At 36.9% G+C, this 24,785-nt stretch overlaps 1 protein-coding gene across 1 annotated transcript; it reads right to left on the reverse strand.

Annotated features, from left to right (window-relative positions):
- Positions 1-17,306: 17,306 nt before the first annotated feature.
- Positions 17,307-20,305, reverse strand: LOC131316982 (uncharacterized). The gene is made up of 3 exons (XM_058346561.1): positions 19,751-20,305; positions 18,611-18,838; positions 17,307-17,497 (listed from the first exon to the last, which is right to left on the reverse strand). Exons 1-3 carry the CDS (start codon positions 19,782-19,784, stop codon positions 17,307-17,309), a joined length of 453 nt encoding a protein of 150 aa, XP_058202544.1. The 5' UTR covers positions 19,785-20,305.
- Between the last annotated feature and the right edge of the window lie 4,480 nt (positions 20,306-24,785).

Below are 24,785 nucleotides of genomic sequence, written 5' to 3' on the forward strand. Positions count from 1 at the left end.
ATACTCCATCTGTCCCACTTTAATTGTCTCCAGTTCTATTCTAACCAGCTCAAAAACTAGTTATATTTGTAAATCGGTAATGAATTTTATATCAAATATGGATCTTATTTGATAGATCTTGATTAATTTTAATAATACAATATTTTTCAAATCACGTAAAATATTATAAATTATGAGATATAATTAATTAATTGAAAAGTGACACAGACTCTCAAAAAGGACAATTAAATTGAGACGGAGGAGTACTTTTACTGCTAAAAGAGAAGAGTGATATTTAAGTGATATTTTTAAAATCTCGTAATGTTCATATTTTTGGAGAATAGTGATATCAGTATTTAAGTAATGCTTTTGAAACCTTGTAATGGTCTATTATTTTTTTAAGTATTTGTATTATTTTTTGGAAGGTAATTTATCTACTTAATATATATATATATATATATATATATATATATATATATATATATATATATATATTTTTTAAATTTCATAAATGGTCTCAAATTTTATTTTTGCACTTTAGAGCGCTGAAAAGTTCGGTTGGCCATAACTAAGATCATGAGTTCAATTCTCGAAAAATAGTCTCTCTGCTTGCAGAGGTGCTACATGAACATTTTCCCAAGTTCCACACATGTAGGAGTTTGGAGTACTTTGTACACCTTTCTAACCTATCTAGTTGGAAAAAAAACAACAAAAATTGAGATTGTCATTTCTTGGAGGAGTGTATGTATGCGTACCTCCGAGATGATTTGCAACATCTTTAAGACGCATTCCCTTAGTTCGTAAGATATCTTCCTTTGAGATTGCAATTCTAACTCCAGTAGTTTTGTTATTACCTCTCTCACCTCCTGGGGTATTTACCTTCATTTTTTCTTGTTTTTTCAAACACCCAGAATTCAACTGAGCCTCTTCGATTACAACTTCCCCTGTTTCCTCACCCCCCATTCCGATTGCCTCAGCTCCATCATTGCCAAAACGCGCATCAAGGTTCTCTTGTTGAGCTGTAGGCAAAAATTGCGTCTGCGGAACTTCCTTTTCAACAACACTATTTGTGTCAACGGTAGCCATAAAGGCTTGATCAGAAGGCACATTATGAGAAGTCAACTGTGGGATGACCTCTTGATCGACAACTGCAGGAGTTTCATCAGGGAGAGTTTGCATGATAAGCTTGTGTTCATTGCGAGGTGACCATATTTTGATACCATATTCTTGACAAGAACTCATCAGTTCGGCGATGGTAACTGCAATAAAGAAGAATCCAAAAGATCAATATTTTTCTACCAAAGCAACTCCAACCCATATTTCAAATTTCGAGAACCACAAAAAGTATGTATGAGTACAAAAGAATTGCTTTCGGAGCATATCACCACATTCACATTAACTATATATATAACCACAATTCTCAATTCATTTGTACGTAGTGTTTGTATGCACTTTCTTTCTTCTTATTGTTTTTTATATTTTTGTATGTCTCCAAATATAACATCTAAAATTAAGGTCCTCGATTGCGAGCTCCCATACAGAGCATTATAGAAAACTAAAAGGGTTCATATAGAAGCTTTGGTTGGAGAAAACTTTGATTGAAGAAGTTTCTGGTACTATGTAAATTGACATCGATTATGTTCTTATATATGAGTTGTATATATTCAAGGAGGATTTCACTGAACTAAAAGCTTGCGCTTCTAGTTTTGAATGGGAGAGGGTACTTCTACAATCATATGAATCTACCACATAATATGTAGGAATCTAAATATATATGCGTATCTATAACTTTATTTTTCGGAAAACAGATTATTTGTTGATTGATGCAAATTATATGTTGTAAAGCAATTGAACTTTGAAATATTCATGAATGACTCTATTAAAGAATAATTCCTAAAGTTGCCACTACAACCGATGAATGTTTTGGGTTTTTTTTTTAATGCAAACAAATTCCTAGAGATATATTGTGTGAAGCTAGAAAATATTTTGAAATATCAAGGGACGTTCATTAATTTTATTATGCAGGAATAAGTAATACTTTTACTACTAAACAAGAAGAGTGATATTGAAAGGATACTCTTAATATCTCATATGTTAATTTGTGTTTTTGGAGAATAGTGATGTTTAAGTGATGCTTTTGGAACCTTGTATTGCTTTATTATTTTTGAAGTATTTTGTATTGTTTTTTGAAAGATAATTTTTCTACAATTTTTCTACTTAATTTATAATTTTTTTTTTTGTAAAAGTTTATAAAGGACTTCAATTTTTATTTTCATTTTAGAGCACCAAAAAGTTAGGTTGGCCATGAGTAAAATCATGATGAGTTCGAAACTCAAAAATCACTATAAGAAAAATCACAATAGCTGACGAAACAAAAAAACATTCGTCTGCAAAAATTACTATAAGTGACAAAAAAGTGACTTTCGGAAACAATCTAGAGGTGACAAAAGATTTTTCGTCACCTATAGGTTGTCGAGGAAAGTCACTTTTGGTGACGAAAATCTGTTTTTTCGTCACCTATAGTAACTTTTGGTGACGAAAATTTTGTTGATTCATCATTTATAGTAAAAATTAAATTTCGTCACTATTTTTTCCTGCTTCTAGAGGTACCTATAGTAAAAATTAACTTTTACCTCAATTTTTATTTTCTCTTTAGAGCACCAAAAAGTAAGACTGGCCATGACTAAGATCATGAGTTCGTTCTCGAAAATAGTCTCCCTGCTTGCAGAGGTGCTACATCAACATTTTCCTAAGTCCGACACATGTAGGGGTTTGAAGCACTTTGTACGCCTTTCTAACCTATCTAGTTGGGAAAAAAAAAACAAGAACAAAATTTAGGTTTTCATTTCTTGGAGGAGTGTATATATGCGTACCTCCGAGATGATTTGCAGCATCTTTAAGATGCATTCCCTTGGTTTGTGTGATATCCTCGAGAGGAATTGTAATTCTAACTACATTTGTTTTCTTGTTTCTTCTCTCTCCTCCTCGATTCTTTTCCTTTGTTTTCCTTTTTCTCGAACACCCAGAATTCAACCGAGCCTGATCTACCATTACACATTCCCCTGTTCGCTCACTACCTGTTCCAACTGCCTCATTTCCAAAATCCACTTCTGGTTTCTCTTCTTGTGCTATCGGTGGCAACTGCAACTGCAGTTTTGATCTGTTTGTATTTTCAGAGAGTCCAGGGATACCAGTAAGATCCATCCATCCACTCAACCTTGTTACAAGCTCATAAGCTGAGATGGCGTCCTCCACAGTTGTGAAACTGTCAATGTTGAAGCGATTAAACGTGTAACGGATCTCGGCTACCCATTGGCCGCCGTGTCCCAGCCACACTCTTGTGGAGAACTTGGCCTGACAATTAAGCACTGTTTCCGGAGTCGTGGGCAAGCCTTGACTGTCTCTTCGTTCCAGCCCGTTGATCGTTAAAACTCCCCCTCCTAAGATCACATCCAACTCACCTCCCCTGTTCTGAATTAGTTGCTGCACCACGCCCACAACTTCGAAGACCGGCTGGTCAACAATGTCCTTGTCCGGTTGTTCCAACCAGTTGATCCGCCTTAATGTCACTTCTCTCTCATCGTAGTTCTCTTGTTCCAATATGTTATGCACCAACGACTCCATGGCTTTGGGCGCCACGCCCGACGCCCTTGTTATTTGATCGAAATCACCGAACTTGTTACGCAGGTAAGACACCAAGTTGATCACATGCAACGCAAAGATGTTCTCGCCGTCCTCCCAGTTGATCACATGCAACGCACCGCTCTTGTCCTCAAGTATGTGCTGATAAGAAAGCGCCAAGCTTATGTTCCCCTGTTCACTAGACACCAAAAAAACACTTGGCATCGGCCGAGACAGAGGGAAATATGTGGGCGACGACGGAGGGATATAGAAACCCATATTCGATTCTTCAAAGCCCTGATTGTTCATCGTCATAATTCCCCCTCCTCTTGGCCTCCAATCTGACGCCTCGCTCCAGTTCTTACGTAGCTGCTGCTGCAACAACGTCGAGTCTCCGGCCAAGTACGGTGCCAGGTCGACGATGTCGTCGTGCTCTTGATTTTGTGGCGGATCGTCCGTGGATTGGTTAGACCCTTGATACTGCATAACCATTGAATTGGACGAGGGTAGAAAAGGCTGTGGCGGCGACCACCTAGGGGAAGGTAAGGGCGACAAATTCAAGAAGAAATCTTCAGTAGCCATGTCCGACTCTCCACTGTTTGTAGGCGCAGCCATTGACACACAGTTACCAAACCAAAGGATGAAATATTAAGAGATTAAAAAAGCTGGAATTTGTTGCAAAACCCAAGTAGAAGATAAGAAGCAGCAAAATTGGGAAATGCCGATCCTAGCTAATTCGGTGCGAAACGAATTCTTTGAAACTAGGTGTTGAACCCTAGACCTCTAAAGATCAATGGATGGATCGAGCGACAATGATGACAGGGAGAGAAAGTGAGAGCTGCTTTGATGAGCTTCTTTGAAACTGGATAGTGTACCGTTTTGGTGTGGTATGCTATTGTATGGATGTTGTCATACGGTATTGTACCATTTTTATGTGGTATGCTACTGTATGGATGTTGTTGTACGGTATTGTACCGTTTTGATGTGGTATGGTACCATATGAATGTTGTTATACGGTATTGTACCATTTTGGTGGAATATGCTATCGTATGGATATTGTCGTACGGTACTGTACCGATTTGGTATGGAATGCTACCGTATGAATGTAGTCATACGATATTGTACCATTTTGTTGGAGTATGCAACTGTATGAATGTTGTTGTACGGTATTGCACCGTTTTGGTGTGGTATGCTACCGTATGGATATGTATGTTGTCGTATGGTATTGTACCGTATTGGTTGAATATGCTACCTTATGGATGTTGTCGTACGGTACTATACCGATTTAGTGTGGTATGCTACCGTATGCATGTTATCGTACGATATTGTTCCGTTTTGTTGGAGTATGCTATTGTATGGATGTTATAGTACCGTTTTGCTGTGGTATGCTACCGTATGAAAGTTGTCCCATGGTATTGTACCGTTTTGGTGTGGTATGGTACCGTATGGATGTCTTCGTACTATATTGTACTGTTTTGGTGTGATATACTACCGTATGGATGTTGTCGTACTGAGACCATTCTCCTATTTTCTTCGGTCATCGATATGTCTATATGGTCACAAGTGGTTGTATCTTTTTCTGGTATGGCTATGGCCGTGAGAATGGTTTGGGGTTTTTCACTCGTGTGAATTTAATCTTCTGAACTCTGAAGAATTTACTCTAGCCTCTGTTTTGCGTTTATTATGTTTTGAACGGTCCTTTGACATGCTAGGATAATTAAAGGGTTTATAATTGTTTTATTCCCGTGCTGCCTAATGAATGACAGCTTAATGCACACCAACAAAAAAAAAAAAAAGTATGCGTGCTTGAACTATAGGATTTGAGGGCCTTTAAAACACCGACTGTCATGTGCACTAACTGTTTGATTTAATTTCTGAAAAGTTTTGGGTGGTGGTTCCATTGTTTCATTCAAACTCTTAGTACACTATAATATTGTGTCGCTTTTGGCGATGAAGAAGTACCAGTTGTTATTTATCCAAGGAACATGTCAATAGTGATTTAAAATCATTTATCCTTAAGAGGAACTTCCTCTTTGTTAGAGTAATTCATTTCTGTTTAAAATAAGGATTTAGAAATGCAAAAAAAAAAAATAGTTTCCTTCAAAGCGCCTAACAACTTCGTTAGGTTACTTCATTATATGCATTTAAAACAAAATTTCCAACAAGATGAAACTTTTTCCTAATCACGTAATAATCAGAAGTGACTGATGTAGCACTATAGATTACTTTCTATTCATATTAGGTTGGTGCCTACTTGGGGTTGATTATATATAAGATGTGAATTCTTACGAATACACCATGTAAGGTTTTGATGCACATGACCAAGGGGCTTGGCTTACGAGTTACAAGATACTCCCAACCATTTATGAGTACATATATGTAGCGAAAAATGGTTCTGATTCAGGTTATTGAACTTCACTATTCGATTTTTTGCAACATTCAATGTGATCCTCAAGCGTATCAAACAATATCTTATCAATATAATTTTTGACGAACTTAATATTATAAATGAGTTCTACAAAATAAACAATGCCGATCAACAAACACAAATCGGGGAAAAACAAACAAATAAACCGGACTGGCCGGACATTTTTCAATCCTTTTGAAACTACTCCAGATGACTACATTTAAGATTGATTGCTACTCTTTTATTTTGCTAGCTGTACATTTTGCCATTACGCATAGAGAAGAGAAAGAGAGTTCAAAGAGTCCCAATGCTATAAGTTCAAAATTTAAGAGAGATGCTGTATACCTATCTCATTCTACTATATCATCCATTATATCTTTGTGGGGCCCACTTTGGGTCCCACAAAAATACAAAAAAATGTCTATAAATTTAGAATATTATTTTATGAGGTCCTGTAAAAAATCAGCTCTAACAGATATCGGTAAGTATTATTTCTAAATTCGTAGGGGCAAAACTGCGCAATTGAACAGTTTCGCCCCTACGAATCTAGAAAAAATACTTATCTATATCTGTTGGAGTTTATTTTTTACAGGGTCCTATAAAATATTATTTCAAAATGTATGGATATTATTTCATATTTCCGTGGGACTCAAAATGGGCTCCATAAAAAATGTAGTGGATGGTGTAGTGAAATGAGGTAGTGTATGTAGCATTTCTGGAAACAGTTTGTACAGGTAGAATAATCTGTCCCAGTGTGTTAGGGTCGCAAACTGGCAATTGATTCCAACTCTCCCTCGGTCCACTCCCAATATTCTTGTGAAGTGTGAATTATCTTAATCTTCCTACCCCAAATCTCTCTCTCTCTCTCTCTCTCTCTCTCTCTCTCTCTCTCTCTCTCTCTCTCTCTCTCTCTGCGTGTTGTGATTCTTGTGAATTGTGAATTAGTCCAGAGATAATCTAATACTAGGAGACTTTAGTGAACGAAGGAAATTTGGTACCAAACCATTCTTAAAAATCTTTGTCCACTCCCAGTCTCCACGTAAAAACACCGAGAAAATTTGGTACTTTAAGATCCGTTTGTTTGGGCGTAAAATATTTTTTGGTAAAATATTTTACCTATTTTTCGGTGTTTGATTGTGTAGAAAATTCCATTAATTAGATGAAGATGACTTACCCTTAAATCTTCCGTAAATTATTTTTCGAAATGAATCCGTTGCCTTCTACTGCAATTCTCACTGCTCAATTTCCTCGATCGTTAGTCCTAACTCACGTTCAATTCCAATATTCTCAAATCCCTCCACTATTTATCGCCCCCCCCCCCCCCCTCTCTCTCTCTCTCTCTCTCTCTCTCTCTCTCTCTCTGTATATATATATATATATATATATATATATATTATTTTGTCGATTTTTGAAAATATTTTTCAAGTGTTAACCAAATACCAAAAAATAAAGTTTAAAATTTATTTTCTAAAAAAATATTTTACATGAAAAATGTTGTACATCTAAACAAATGAGTACAAGTTTAGATTGAAAAGACACCTCTAAAATTATTCCGAATACTAGGAAATATGAAGACCCCACTCCAAGCCATCACTGACTCCTTCAAACAGACTACTCCGAATACGCCACACAGATTCTCCTTCAGTAACAATGCTCCTATCAAGTGCCCCACGAATCCCGTCAAATCTAGCAAACATTCCTTGAACGGAACAGGATCTCCTACTGTAAAATTCAAACCCAAAGATGCGACGCCCTCCACAAACCACGCCCAGAGTCACATTCAAAGCATAAATTGATGTAGAACAAGTAACGGCTGAATTCATAGATCAATTAGACCAGTTTGCTTGTGAACTCGAGTGTGTATCTCGTTTGCAATAATACGCTAACTATTCTCGTATGAACTCCGCTGCGTCAAGTGGTCTTCGGTACCAGCTCTAGTAAGACCTCAACCACTTTTTCCAAGGATGTAAATGGGAATAATTCACATTTACTAGTTGCAGGAAAGTGCCAGATTAAATAATGTTTCCTCCTTTTATGTTTTTTTTGTCCCATTTTGATCAACCACTACGTGACACTTCTAATTATTTATGTAACGACAAATTTTACAGTATGGATGTATCATTGGCCACTCTATTCCGAATGTGCCAAAAAGCCCATATAACACACAGATTTCTTCAGCAACAATGCTCCTATCAAGTGCCCCACAATCGACGTCCGGAGTCACATTTAAAGAATAAATGATTCAACAGTCTCCTAGTTGTGGGAAAGTGCCAGATTAATGTTTCCTCCTTCAAATGATAACTCTGTTTTATGTTTAGTTTGTCCCATTTTGGTCAACCCACTACGTGGTACTTTCAATTATTTACGTAGCGACAAATTTTACAGTCTAGACATATCGTTCTCTTTTGTTGGGTGATTGGAAGATAATTAAGGAGTAACTCACATTGTGTGGTGGCGATCTTTTCTTTGCGAGGCAATACCACATGGTACTCCGGGAGTACCCAATAATTGGCTCTTAGTTCATGCATTAGTATGAGTTTGAATTTGTTCACCCTTGCTAAATGGAGCTGAACATTACCCAATTTACCCTCATTCAGTGCTTAAAACTGTACTCACAAGCACTAAAACTATAGATTGATGAGAAAGTCAAGTGGGAAAATTATCTTCGGTAGAAAAAAAAATATGGGTTAAGAGTTTCCCGGTAATCACATTTTTCCTTGCCAAGTCATTCCAACCAAGTCAATTTTACATAATGAGTCCACGCACCCAAGGAAAGAAAATGTGGAGAGAAGATATGTCAAAATACTGATCTCCCACGTCTGCTAAGTATTCCACAGCTTGTAATTCTCGCAACCAATCTTAGAAGAATTCTTTGACAAAGTCCCAGTCGATCTCCACGAAAGAATACCGAGAAAATTCTCGCCCGGATTCGGTGGGGGAGGGAGCACTTGCCCACTAAGCCACAAACACTCAATTCTGAAATCTTATCCGTCTGTGGTGCCTTAAAGAAACTTAGCATTAAAGACGGTGATTTCCCACTTATACTCAATGCTAGCTCCACATCTAGTTCTATGCCAACCAATCCTGAAATCGTTATCCAGATTACATAATGTGGTGCCTTAAAGAAACTTAGCATTAAAAATATTGATTTTGCACTTGTAGGTAGAGCTAGCTCCATAGCTAGTTCTATCAAACAATCCTGAAATCATTATCCAGATTACATATGTTGTACCTTAAAGAAACTTCGCATTAAAGAAATATGATTTTTCACTTACACTTAGAGTTAGCTCCACAGCTAGTTCTTTCAACCAATCCTGAAAATCGTTATCCAGATTACATAAGTTGTGCCTTAAAGAAACTTCGCATTTTAAAGATAATGGCTTTCCACTTACACGTAGAGCTAGCTCCACAGCTAGTTTTATCAACCAATCCTGAAATCTTTATCCATATTTTGTATGTGGTGCTTTAAAGAAACTTTAGCATTAAATTAGATAGTGATTTCCCACTTACACTCAATGCTAGCTTCACAGCTAGTTCTATCCAGGATTAAGCCAAGCAAGTCCTTGGGCAATCAAAAAAAAAAAAAAAAACATTCATATCTATTTTCTTATATGTATTTATATTTTGGCAAAGATGTAGCATAAAGGATGAAGTTGGTTTGTTGGTCAGCACCATGTATTTTAAGTTGTCATCTGAAAGGTCATGAGTTCAATAATCGTGCCCATCATTCAAAGTCTTTTTTTGTCTTTTTATGTTGTTTCTATAACTTAAATTATAGTTGCAAATTTATGCTTGTCACTCATTAATGACACATTCATGAAAATTGTCACTTTCTATTTTGTTTTCTTGACTTGTATGTCTTTTTATACAGTACTTAATAGTAAGTGGGCAATTAAACTTGGAGGCAGATTTCGGCAACCAAACATGGGCATAGAGCATCCATGATTTTGCATGTAAGAGGATTTGTTGGCCTCTCATCGTGACGCCATGTGTCCTTTGTAACTTCCAGTTCATGGGATCATGGGGTCATGGGTAGTTACCAGAAGTTGAGAAAGGCTAGTGGGCCTCTCCTATTTTTTCTTTTCGGGATCATGGGCAATTAATGGAATAATGGGTTTCCTCCACTTCCTATTCTTGTGGCACTTGGTAAATCATGGGCCATTTGACTAGGTCAAATGGCCATGTGGCAAAATAATCCCACTAACTTGCTTTCTTTTCCTTCGTCCCAGGTGACTTGATTAACCTGCCAATGGGCTTTCAAAATGTAAAAGGCCTTGTAACACCCAAATTTTAGGAACGTTAAATAGACAATTTTATTGAAAATCTAAATAGAGTCTGACTCATTATTATATCATAACTCTCACAAGAGTGCTTTTATTACACAAGGGAGGGAAACTAAAGTTTTTAATTACAGCTCCGCCTGCTCCTCCATCCTTGCTAGCTCTTCGGCTCCTAAAGCCTCCAAAGTGTACCGCTCTCCCTGGTCATCTACAAGGTCTGACACATTAATATGTTAGGGTCACCAAAGGTAACACTATGAGCTATGAGAGCTCAGCAGAATAATCCCACACCCACTAACCCTTAACTTACAAACAACAGGTCATAGAAATAGTATACTAACTCATGATTTTCAAACAGTACAAGCATATTTAACAAAACAGTTAACAATGACACATCCACATTCACTATTCAACTAACGTTGGTGTCAGTGATATCGATCTGAGTTTTTCCTACGCGACTTGTTGTAAATCGTATCACCATTTTCATATGCCAAATCAACATTTTCAAAATCGTTTTTATACACCCAACCTCGGTTCCGCCGCGCCGGTCTCCCGATTATTCTCACAATGGTTCCGCGGCGCCGGGTTCCCATTGGCACACAAAATCTGCATTGGCTCCTCTCCGCGGATAACCAAACCATATTACCAATGAAGCTACCACGTCCGGCCCCATTGGCAATCTTCACAATGGGCTACCACGTCCGGCCACATTGCGGTTTTCACAAACATTAAATTACCTCCAATGAGACTACCACGTCCGGTCCCATGGCAACACACACCACATAATGGGCTACCAAGTCCGGCCACATTGCGGTTTTCAAAATCCTTACACACAATGGGCTACCACATCCGGTCACATCGCGGTATCAAAACACGTCTTTTCATTAACCCCACCCTACGTGTCATGTTTCTAACTTTCTTGATTTTTGTGTCTCGTTTTCATGCAAAGACTCCGCGGTAGGACTTTTCACATATATAACCATAAATCATTCATTGAAATCTTGAAACTAAACTAGCAAGATCATCCAACTCTATTTTACTAATTATGCTCAAATCACTACTTAAAGCATAACACTACATGTACGGACGCCTTTGAAGTGAAAATCACTTATGCTTTAGCACACGTAATTCTAACAATTATGTATATATGCTCATAACCATCATACGATCAAAATACGAATACTTTTAATCAAGTTCATGTTTTCAAAATCCGTTCTCTCTTCCTTCTTGGGAGGTTCAAAACAACATATGTTTTTTCGGAAAATAAAATCGGTATATTCAATATACTCCCCTGCCTTTTCAAAAATTTAATAAACACCTTTCAATTTTTCATGCATTTCAACATACAAGCATCATACTATATACTTAGAGTAAGTAAGTGGAGATATTCTACGTATACTTAGAGATAATAAGGACGAAAAAATCTACCGTTCTTCTTGGCGGTAGGGCGGCTATGGAAGTAAGTCGGCTATCGGACGGAGTAATTTCCTATGGTAAGCTTTGGGAGCTTTGAAAGAGAAAATGTTTCTCTCGAAATTAGATCTTTGACTAACTACTAAACTTCTTGGATCGAAAGGGTGGTCGAGTGGTGGTTTAGTGGCGGCCTAGGATGAGTTTCTTGAAGAATTTAGAAAGAACTCAAGAACAACTCAAGAACAAGAAAAACAAATAACAAACTCAAGGATTCTAGAGAGAGTAAGGTTGAAAGGTGTGAATTGAATGGTAAGTGAGGGGTGCTATTTATAGCAAAAATTTGGCCTTCTCTCTCCCCCCTTAGCCCCCCCCCCCCCTAATAGCCAAATTCTCTCTCTCTCTCTCTCTCTCTCTCTCTCTCTCTCTCTCTCCTATGGATTTTGCTCCATGGTCTTGTCTAATCAAGCATGCCATGTCTTCCTCACTTGTCATTTCCATTAATTTTAAGCCATACCTTAGGTTATCATGAAGGGTTTTTAGTCTTGTCTTGTCCTAGGAGGGCTTTTTTGCAAGAAAGAACAAAGAAAATGTCTAGAAATGGATTGTCAAATTGTATTTAGATAGAGTGTGAAGTTGGTACAATTGGGTAGCTTGTTTGAGTGTACAAAATCACATGCACACATACACACACACCATTCTCACTTTCTCTCTCTCTCTCTCTCTCTCTCTCTCTCTCTCTCGGCCTCTCTCTCTCTCTCTCTCTTTAGTACTAAGTACATACATATAAGTCTCTATAAGCACACCAAAGACTAAGAGGTCTAGCTTACTAGGTCTAGGAAAAGAGTAAGAATTATGGGCTTTTAAGTGACAACTCAATGAAAAGAAAATGGTTAAGACTATGTTTACTTCTTTTGGAAGCAAAATAATGGCTTCCTATGGTCCAAAGATTCTTATATGACTTCTCTTGTCAAATCTAAACTTTCATTGGCAAGACTAACTTCTATTATCCAATGGATAAAATTTTTCCTAGTAGTTATTGTCCAATGGATCAAGGGAAAATGATGATAGGCATGGTTTTGATATGTCTAATCATGAAGTATAATGATTACTACTCTAGGTCTAAAAGGTTCAAGTAGGGTTGGAAAGGTTCATAAGGTTCACCTAAGGTTGGGGGAAAGTAACTAAGTGAAATGGTAGTTAGATTTCTCTAACTAATTGGTTAAAAACTAATCGTACTTGCCAAGTAGGATTTCTAACCAATAAATATAATTTAAAAATTTTATTTAACTCGCTAGGAAAATATACAAGTGCTTCTATAAGTATACTTGCCTTTAGAAAAGGACTAGATCGTCTGATGTGAAAAGATATAATTTTATAAGTCTCAAATCTAATTATGACGGATTATTAGAAATTAAAAAGGAATTTGAAAATAAATCTAAGTAATTAAAATAAAATTTAAATATTTAACGAAATTTTTATTTACCAAAAATCAGGGTTGTTACAAGCCTTGTAAAGATTAAATGGGCCTCCTTTATATTCTTCAAACAATGTAACCCATAGCCCATGATCTTTTGGGTGCACACTCGGATTGGACTGAAACTAAACAGGCCCAATTGATATTGCATTGGCCCATTAATCTCAGTCCAATAACTCTTTACTTTATGGCCCAATTTAATTAAATATCAATTAAATGACCGCCCAATGCTAGTCTAGGATTGGGTGTCAAAAGCGGGTGTAAACAGGTATCTTTAAGTCTTATAAAAATTTTAAAATCACGCGTACATACAAACCTAATAACACACCTATTAACATATTCTCCAGTCCTCCTTTTGTAAATCTCCTAGCCCAAGTATGGATGGTCTGCTCTCAACACATCCGGAGGGGAGAATAATCAAGGTGCATATTTAATTTGGCCCGGACAGCCCTTACGTTGAAAAAAAAAAAGATCTATACCCTATTGAAGCACAAAAAAAAAAAATATTTGCGGGAAAAAAAAGTTGCTCTTTCTCTTATGTAAGGGTGAATGGAGAACATTGAGTTGCATTGAGTTCCTGGAACATTGTTAAGACTTAAACTAAGGAATTTGCTCCTTCAACGTCAGATAGAAGTCTTTAAGGAACCATTAAGTTTGTCCGGTTTTAGTGAGATGAGCTCCCATAATAAATATTGGTTCAATAGGTCTCGTAGAATAAGTGAAATGCACGTAAACTAACAACCTAAGTTATCAAACCAAAAAAATGGATTTCAAAGGAATGTTGGGTACGTAGAGGTTACACAAAAAGTTTTCGTACTAGAAAAGGGGTAACCACTACAAGTAAGCCTTTAATAGCATAAAAGCATAGCGTTTTTTTTTAAGAATGCTGTTATAGATAACAAATAATTAATAGCATTCCTAAAGTTAGAAACAAGAGGAAACGTCTATCGCATAGTGTTCCACAAACACGGAAAGATCTGTGCATCATATATAGCGTTCCACAAGCACTAAAAATATAAATTGTGCGTAGAGTGCATTGATGAGAAAGTCAAGTGTGAAAATTATCTTCGGCAGAGAAAAACGTGTCGTGTCAAGAATTTCCTAGAAATCACATTTTCCCTTGGCAAGTGAATTCTGCATAATGAGTCCACGGTTCCAAGGACAGAAAATGTAAAGAAAAAAAAAAGTCAAAATAGTGATCTCCCACTTTTGCTCAGTATTCCACAGCTAGTAGTTCTCGCAACCAATATTGAAGAATTCTTTGACGGGGAATGCTAGGTACAAAGAAAACTTACCCCGAAAGTACTCCGAAAACAGCAATCAATGGTTGAGAATCACTTTGATGATTGTATCACATACATCAAAGTGAATCTCAACCATTAATTGATCTTTTCGAAGTAGTTTCGGGGTAAATTTTCTTTGTCCATAGCATTTCTGTTCTTTGACAAGTCCCATTCGATCTCCACTTAAAACAAAAAACAAAAAAAATTCTCACCCGGATTTAGTGGTGGAGGGAGCATGTGCCCACTAAGCCACAAACGCGCAATCCTATAATTTTAGTTTTACCAACCAATCCTGAAATCTTTATCCTCCGAGGACTCTCCACCTAAAATACTAGCAGAAGTGTAAATGTTTACATAAGCGCCCTCTAATTTATCTTTGCTAAGTCTTTTTAATATTGTTTCTCGGAATTTAATACTTAATTTTTGTGTTGTAGGTAGTTGGAGGATTTGATACAAAAAGCGCAAAGTTAGAATATTAAACGGTGTTTGAAACTAGTCCATTTGAAGGTCAATATGGGTCAAGAGTTTAGCACTGAACTTAATTAGGCTCCATTTCAAAAATGGAATAAGAACTTATTTTTTTGTTCAATAATAAGGCTTGTTCCACAAAGATAAGAAGGAGGTGCTTATTTTTGAAGAATTTATATAGGTAACAATAGGCGCCGGGGAGGGAAATCATACCGACGGCCGCGCCGGGCCGTCTCCGGCCACCGGACGGCCGATCCAAGCCATCCAAAAATTATAAAAAAAAAATCGAGGAGGCCTTGCGTGGGAATCAACAGCATCCGAGGTGTGTTGGGTGCTTGATCCGAGCACCCCTTTTCCTTGTACGTATGATCATCATATATACACGGAAAAGGAGTGCTCGGATCAAGCACCCTATACACCTCGGATGCCGTTGATTCCTGCATTGGCCCCCTTGGTTTTGTTTTTTAGAATTTTTGGACGGCTCGGATCGGCCGTCCGATGGCCGGAGACGGCCCGGCGCGGCCATCGGTACGATTCCCCTCCGCCGGCGCCCATTATCATAGCAACAGTCTTATTTTTTTGTATAAGGTAACTTCAAGCTCAAAAATTATGTGTTTACGCAAGTAATTTTTCTATCACTATGGATCTTGTTTGATAGATCTCATTGAGATCTTTAATACGGTGCAAAAAAATTGAATTTTTTTTTCATTTACATTATTTTTGAGTTTGAAAATGTGAAAGGAACTTTTTATTTGGATTTTGTGGAATAACCCTTCTTATTTTTGAATGAAAAATGGCAAAATAAATACTTATTTTTTAAGAAAGTTTTTGGAACGGAACCTTAGTCCACAGGCAAGACTACTGAATTTGCAATTCAATTGGGTGGGCCCAATGTTTATGTATTGGACTAGCTGGTGGGGCCAAGTAAAGAAATTAGGCCGAAGCCAATTCCGGCCCACGAGGGCTATTATTACTCGGCTACAGAAAGAAAAAAAGGAGGGTTTTTCTCTTGACGTTTTGTTCAATTATTCACACTCCGATAACTCATTTTAATTTCTTTTTTTTTATAAAAGTTGTTCATTGATTCTTATTTAATTTAGATCTTTTGTTTATTTTTCATCTTGCATAATAGAAGCATGTTTCAAATTAAGGTTTCTTTTGTTTCTTGCTTAATAATGAGTGAGTAATCGTAAAGATAGGGTCGCGGGGTGATTAGCACACCATGGCCGGTTCGGAGCATTCTGCTCCTATTTCAAAATTAAAAAAATGTTAAAAGACAAACAATTTTAGATTGGTAAAAGTTCATGAGTTCAAACGAACTCTTTTATCCATGATTTGGAAAGTCGGTGGTGGTGCCTGAGGGAAACATGTGGGCGACAGAGGGCAAAAGTTCATGAGTTCCGATAGGAAAGTATCTGAATCGGGCAACGGAGGGAAATATGTGGGTGACGGAGACACATAAAAGTTGATGCGCTCGTGGTGTTCATTTTGCGGCACTGGCGCTGGCGGAGGGGAGGGGAATCTGTGGGTTTCGGGGGCATCGGAGACCAAAGAGGGGCATTCATAGATATCAATACACTAATCGTTGAGTATTTGAGTTTCATTTGCCTTCTTCATATTAAGTTTGCTGTCCTTGTGTGCTTTCCCTCTCAAACAGGGTCGAAAATGCACCATACTCACACAACATTTGATCCCACATCATACGTTTCAATGGGATTGATGAACTATGTGAATGTGGAGAACTCCATTACAAGACAAAGCATCTCTAGCATTGTTGTTCCCTCTCCCTTTCTCCCTTGCCGGTTTTCATCCCAAACAAAGCTAAATCAAAATTGGAAAAATTCAAAAGCCATAATCGGAGAACATAGCCTACAACATACCCCCTTTCGAAGCGCTAAACTTAAAAGCAACTCAAAAACCAAGTTATTGGAGAATCTCTAAATGCAGTACATCTCATATGCAAATATTGCATCTGGAAACGTTATAACTAAACACTTAATTATAATACTGTAAAGGTTTTAAGTACCAAGATATATATATTAATACATGCAGTTGAAAGAAAATTAGAGGGGTAAATACTAAACGCTTAATACAGTTGAAGAAAAATAAGTTGGTCAATGCGAGATTCATCAGCTACTTTGGCTTAAGAAATACCTCAATCGAGTTGGTGCCGGGTAGGCTAGAATGGGAGATATGATCCTGTAAATCCTCATCACAAGCTATTAATAAATCATCATCATTGTCCTGATCTTTGTAGCAAATGTAATAATTTTCAGCCTCGTGTCCCAGCCTCTTTTCCACTTGTTGTTTTAGCTCCTCCATTCTCCATGGCCAAGATAGCTTAAACTTCATCGTAACTGTACTAAATCTTGCCTTCACAGTCACACTTTCCGTGCCAATAGTAGTTGAGACTGATTAGAAGGCAGAAGCGTATCAGAAATCAGTTGTGGGATTGGCACTTTATCAACAACCGCGGGAGATTTGTTGGGGCGAGATTGTTTGTGTTCCCCGCAAAGTGGCCAACTGGGGATGCCATGCCCTCGACAAGTTCGCTTCAGTGTGGATAGGCTAACTGCAAAAATGAGGAAGCCGGCCAAAAGCTCTAAATTCTTCTACTTAGTAACTCCACTTTACATCTCCATTTTGCAGACTTCAAAATTTAGTCACATCCGGCGCCTACCTACCTTTTAAAGATTCCATACTTTCATTTTCACAACTCAAATTCCCTTTTGAGATGTAAATGGGATATCGATATTGATTTCAAAGTTATTACTACGTACACTTGATAAAAAAGGGAACATACCACACTTTTTAATTGTACCTGTATTTTAGATAGATTAGAATTACATAGACTAGGTTCTATACGTTTCTGATATAAATGGAGATTGAATCTCCATTTTCCAGGGGTGAACATTGCTGGTTAGTCCGTTGTGTACGCTAAACTAGAAACCAAATCAATATATGGATACAAATTGAATATTTCAAAAACCCAAACCTATACCAATTCAAACCATTTGACTATGATTCGGTTAAAATTTTGAACCACGGTTTATTTCATCTTGAGATATCATGAGGTATTCAAAACAAAATCCTCTTTTAAAACGAACTCAATGAAAACCCACCATAACTTACTAAAACCACATATGTCCTCTATCAAATGTGGGAACTAAAATTCAGATCTCCATGTTGATGCTCCCATACAGAGCATGGTTGGAGCATGTTTGACTCTGAAAAGTTTTACTGGAGCTTGGAGAGAGCGGAATAACAGACCCTTTGGTGACTTGAGTGTTTCTACTTAGGCTTTGGGATTCAGAGTTGTTGATGAAGTCAGGTAACTTGTATGTGTTCCTGGAATAATATGAAACCTATTGACGATAATAGACTACTGGTTAGGGATTGGGGAGTGAGTTCTATATAGGGTCTTTAGTGCTATGTAGGGTGCTTTTGTATTTGTTGTTTCTTGTTGCATTGCTGCCTTTTGTTTGGTTGTTTTGACCTTCGCGGTCTACTCGTTGTAGGGCTACAACATCCAGAGTTTTGGTTTGTTTGCTTCGATGAAATGATTAATTTACCCAAAAAAATAAAAAATTTACTGGAACTTTTGAAAGAAAAGTCTATCGAGTTGGAAATAAGTATACCAACAAGATCGAGATTTTCATTCCTTGAAAAAGTGTACTTAGCGTACCTCTGAGATGCTTTGCAGCAACTTTTTGAGGCATTTTCTTGCACCGGAAGATATCTTCCAAAGAAATTGCATTTTTCTTGTTTCTTCTCTCTCCTCCTGAGGTCATTTCGTTCATTTTCTCTTTTTCCAAATACCTAGAATTGAGTTGGTCCTCTTCCATATCACTTTGCCTTGTTCCCCCACTCCCCATTCCAACTGCCTCAACTTCAACATTGCCAAAATCTTCATCTAGGTAAAGCAATAGAACTTTGAATTCAAGAATGACTCGATTAAAGAATAATTCCTAAAGTTGCCACTGCAAGTGATTATGCTTTAGGTTTTTATTTTTATTTTTTTGTGAACAGTTTATACTATTTAGATGATGTCTCTGCTTGAAGATATACTAGGAAGCTAGAAAATATTTTGAAATATGAAGGGACTTTCGTTAACTTAATTCGTTATGCGAGGATAAGTAATATTCTATCCGTCCCAATTTAATTGTCTTTATTTCTATTCTAACCGGCTAAAAAACTAGTTATATCTGTAAATCGGTAATGAATTTTATATCCAATATGGTTTGATAAATCTCGATTAATTTTATAATACAATATTTTTCAAATCACGCAAAACATTATAAATTATGAGATATAATTAATTAATTGAAAAGTGGCACGAACTCCCAAAAGAACAATTAAATTGGGAAGGAGGAGTACTTTTACTGCTAAAGGAGAAGAGTGATATTGAAGTGATACTTTTAAAATCTCGTAATGTTCATATTTTTGGAGAACAGTGATAGGAGTATTTAAGTAATACTTTTGAAACCTTGTAGTGGTCTATTATTTTTTTAAGTATTTGTATTATTTTTTGGAAGGTAATTTATCTACTTAATTTATATTCTGTTTTTAAAATTTCATAAATGGTCTCAAATTTTATTTTTGCACTTTAGAGCACCAAAAAGTTTGGCTGGCCGTAACTAAGATCACAAGTTCAATTCTCGAAAAATAGTCTCTCTGCTTGCAAAGGTGCTACATGAACATTTTCCCAAGTTCCACACATGTAGGAGTTTGGAGCACTTTGTACACCCTTTTAACTTATCTAGTTGGGGAAAAAAACAACAAAAATTGAGGTTTGCATTTCTTGGAGGAGTGTATGTATGCATACCTCCGAGATGATTTGCAACATCTTTAAGACGCATTCCCTTAGTTCATAAGATATCTTCCTTTGGAATTGCAATTCTAACTCCAGTAGTTCTGTTATTACCTCTCTCACCTCCTGGGGTATTTACCTTCCTTTTTCCTTATTTTTCCAAACACCCAGAATTCAACTGAGCCTCTTCGATTACACCTTCCCCTGTTTCCTCACCCCCCATTTCGATTGTCTCATCTTCATCATCATTGCCAAAACCCGCATCAAGGTTCTCTTGTTGAGCTATAGGCAAAAATTGCGTCAGCAGAATTTCCTTTTCAACAACACTATTTGTGTCAACGGTAGCCATAAAGGCTTGATCAGAAGGCACATTATGAGAAGTCAACTGTGGGATGACCTCTTGATCGACAACTGCAAGAGTTTTGTCAGGGAGAGATTGCATGATAAGCTTGTGTTCATTGCGGGGTGACCATATTTGGATACCATATTTCCGACAAGAACTCATCAGTTCGGCAATGGTAACTGCAATAAAGAAGAATCCAAAAGATCAATATTTTTCTACCAAAGCAACTCCAACCCACACACTACAACACGAACGGCCTATTGCAAGGAAAGTATTTCCTTGCTAAAGCACCAGTTTTTCTCGCTGATGGTATTTGCGAGGAAATATTTTGTCGCCCATTTTCCTCGCCTAAACCTTGTTGCTAAAACAATTCGCGAGGAAATTAGTTTTCCTTGCCTATTTTATACAATATGTGAAAAATTGTTTCCTCGCTATTTTTAAAAAAATTCGTCACCAAATCTGTCCATTTTTGTCGCAAAAGGCTAAGAATTCACTACTACCAACAACAATATGCGATGAATTCTTTTCCTCGCTAAACAAATTTAAATCCAAAACAAATGCAACTGCTCCGCATCTTTTGCATGTACTCGTTCTCGAACCTTGGACCTTTGCTTTGTGAGAGGCGACACCTATCAACAACAGCACTTTGCACTTCTAGATAAAATGTGAACTTTTTATTATATATCATCGTTTTATCTTGTCTTTCACCTCTATAAATTTGCTTTCCAAAATTAATGGTCTTCCGACTTTTTGTATAGCGTCTGAACTTTGTTTGAGCAAAGTCTAATCTTTTGCCAGCGCAACATTTTTTTTTTGATTGAAACATGTTCTATTGGTATCTAATAGCAATTTTGATAGGACTAATAATATTTGTTCTCTATTTTTTTGATGGAATTATCGTACTCCTTCCATCCTTTTTTAAACACCCATTATAGTTTTGCGTGTTATTTTTAATTGTCTATATCCCTTGATGTATATTGCTAAAAATTTACAATATAGATCTTGTTTGATAGATCTCAATTATTTCTATAAGATAATGACTTTAAAAACATAAATATAATAAACGTCGAGAGATTTAAGCCATTGAAAATAACATGCAGAATCATAGTAGACACTTAAAAAGGGATAGAGAGAGTAGCTTTTATGGATCGAATGCATTTTTTTGCCACCATAAGCTCGAGATATATTTTGGATTGTGTTTTTGTAAACTTATAAGTTTGAAACTTATTTTGGTAATTTTTTTTACTTCTTGTTACTTTTTTTGTGTGTATATATACTACCTCTATGACATAATCTTGGTCCCTATGAACCTAGAAAAAAAAAATCTAGGAGCAATCTTCAAACTTAAAAATAATGTATTTTCTAAAATAATTTTTTATTTTTTTACACATTTTAAAAGACCTTATCGAAATCTATCAAATAAGATTCATATTGCACAAATATTATTTCGACAAGTACACTATTTTTAAGTTCAAAAATTGCACATCATTTCGTAGCTAGGGGACCAAAATTGTGAGACGGAGTGAGTATATAAATACATACATATATGAAAGCATATAACAATCACCATAATAGTAGTATATATATTGAAAGATAGATCTAGAATTGCGTTAAAGCTACCTCGTAGTAATCTCGTTGGTCAATATATTACGGGCAGTTTGTCACTGATAATCACCCACCTGAAATAGCAAAAATTGTATTAGATGAGTATATTATCATTAAACAAAACTATTAAAATGATAAGTAGATTGAACAACCTCTCTAAAATTAATAAGTAATTAAATAATCTCTCTAAAAATGAGGGTAAATTTGAATATCTTTCAACATACCAACTCGTGATCCATTTACTAATATGGTGTCATTCACTATTTAATTGTATCAATTACCGTCATTGAATGATACAATTAAGGAAAATCATGCCTCACACTTACTAGAAGGGCGAGCCAATAGGATACAATTAGCGAGGAAAAGTTCATTTTGTCGCTATAGGGGATATGAATAGTGAGGAAATGTATTTTCCTTGCCAAAGAAGAATAATATGTGAGGAAAAAAGATCTATAGGCGACAAAACTTATGTTTCCTTGCTAAATGGATATATTTTGCGACGAAAAGCATTTTCCTCTCCAAATTTAATTTACGAAAGTATTTTTCCTCGCTGATTGTGCACTATTTACGAGGAAAATGAATTTCCTCACAATTTTTCCTCGCAATAGGCCATTCGTGTTATAGTGACATTTCGAATTTCGAGAGCCACAAAAAGTATGTTTGAGTACAAAAGAATTGCTTTCAGAGCATATCACCACATTCACATTGACTATATATATAACCACAATTCTCAATTCATTTGTACGTAGTGTTTGTATGCACTTTCTTTCTTCTTATTGTTTTTGTATATTTTTGTGTGTCTCCAAATATAGCATCTAAAATTGAGGTCCTCGATTGCGAGATCCCATACAGAGCAATATAGAAACTAAAAGGTTTCATAAGCTTTGGTTGGAGAAAACTTTGATTGAAGAAGTTTATGGTACTATGTAAATTGACATCGATAATGTTCTTATGAGTTGTATATATTCAAGTAGGATTTCACTGAACTAAAAGCTTGCACTTCTAGTTTTGAATGGGAGAGGGTACTTCCACAGTCATATGAATCTACCATATAATATGTAGGAATATAAATATATATGTGTATCTATAACTTTATTTTTTGGAAATCAAATTACTTGTTGATTGATGCAAATTATAATTTGTAAAGCAATTGAACTTTGAAATATTCACGAATGACTCTATTAAAGAATAATTCCTAAAGTTGCCACTGCAAGTGATAAATGTTTTGGGTTTTTTAATGCGAACAAATTCCTAAAGATATATTGTGTGAAGCTAGAAAATATTTTGAAATATCAAGGAATGTTCGTTAATTTCATTATATAGGCATAAATAATACTTTTACTACTAGACGAGAAGAGTGATATTGAAAGGATACTTTTAAAATCTCATATGTTAATTTGTGTTTTTGGAGAATAGTGATGTTTAAGTGATGCTTTTGGAACCTTGTATTGCTCTATTATTTTTGAAGTATTTTGTATTGTTTTTTGAAAGGTAATTTTTCTACTTAATTTATATATATATATATATATATATTGTAAAAGTTCATAAAGAACCTCAATTTTTATTTTCACTTTAGAGCACTGAAAAGTTAGGCTGGCCATGACTAAGATCATAATAGTTCGATTCTCGAAAATAGTCTCCCTACTTGCAGAGGTGCTATATATATCAACATTTTCCTAAGTCCTACACATGTAGGAGTTCGGAGCACTTTGTATGTCCTTCTAACCTATCTAGTAGGGGAAAAAAACAAGAACAAAATTGAGGTTTTCATTTCTTGGAGGAGTGTATATATGCATACCTCCAATATGATTTGCAGCTTCTTTAAGACTCATTCCCTTGGTTTTTAAGATATCCTCCAGAGGAATGGCTATTCTAACTCCATTTGTTTTCTTGCTTCTTATCTCTCCCCTTGGGTTATTTTCCTTTGTTTTCCTTTTTCCCAAACACCGGGAATTCAACCGAGCATGATCTACCATTATACAATCCCTTGTTTCCTCACTACCAGTTCCAACTGCCTCAATTGGGTTAAATACTTGTGCTGTAAGTGGCAACTGCAGTGTCAGTTTTGATCTGTTTTCATTTTTGAAGAGTCCAGGGAAACTAGTAGGATCCATCCATCCACTCCACCTTGCTACCACCTCATAAGCTGAGATGGCATCCTCCACGGTTGTGAAACTGCCAATGTTGAGGCGATTCAACCTGCAACGAACCTCGGCCGCCCATTGGCCACCGTGTCTCAACCACACTCTTGTGGAGACCTTGGCCTGACAAATAAGCAATGTATCCGGAGTCGTAGGCGAGCCTTGACCATCTATGCATTCTAGCCCATTGACCATGAAAACTACCCCTCCTAAGATCACATCCAACTCACCACCCCAGTTCTGAATTAGTTGCTGCATCACACCCACTTGTTCGTAGACCGGCTGGCCAACGATGGCCTCGTCGTGTTGTTCGAACCAGTTGATCCACCGTAATGTCGCTTCTCGCTCAACGATGTCCACACCCACTATGTTATGCACCAACGACTCCACGCCTTTGGGCACCACGCCCGCCGCCCTTGCTATTTCATGCAAATCACCGAACATATGTTCTGGCTTTCCTCCCAGCAGGTCGAAGATGTTCTGGCCTTCCTCCCAGTTGATCACATGCAACGCACAGCTCTTGTCCTCAAGTATGTGCCGATGAGACAACGCCAAGCTTACGTTCTCCTGTTCTCTAGAAACGAAAAAAACACTTGGCATCGGCCGATACAGAGGAAAATTTGTGGGCGACGGAGGGAAATAGAAACAGGTCGTCATCTCCTCGGATTCCTCAAAACCCATATTCGATTCTTCAAAGCCCTGATTGTTCATCGTCCTAATCCTCCACCCCCCCCCCCCCTTTTGTCCTCCAATCTGACGCCTCGCTCCAGTTCTTATGTAGCTGCTGCAACAACGCCGAGTCTCCGGCCATGTACGGTGCTGGGTTGACGATGTCATCGTGCTCTTGATTTTGGGGCGGATCGTCCATGGATTGGTTAGACCCCTGATACTGCATGACCATTGAACTGGACGAAGGTAGGAAAGACGGTGGCGGCGACGGAGTCAAGCACAGCTGCGACCT

This window comes from Rhododendron vialii, chromosome 2a (genome assembly GCF_030253575.1).
Source record: "Rhododendron vialii isolate Sample 1 chromosome 2a, ASM3025357v1".
NCBI lineage: Eukaryota > Viridiplantae > Streptophyta > Magnoliopsida > Ericales > Ericaceae > Rhododendron > Rhododendron vialii.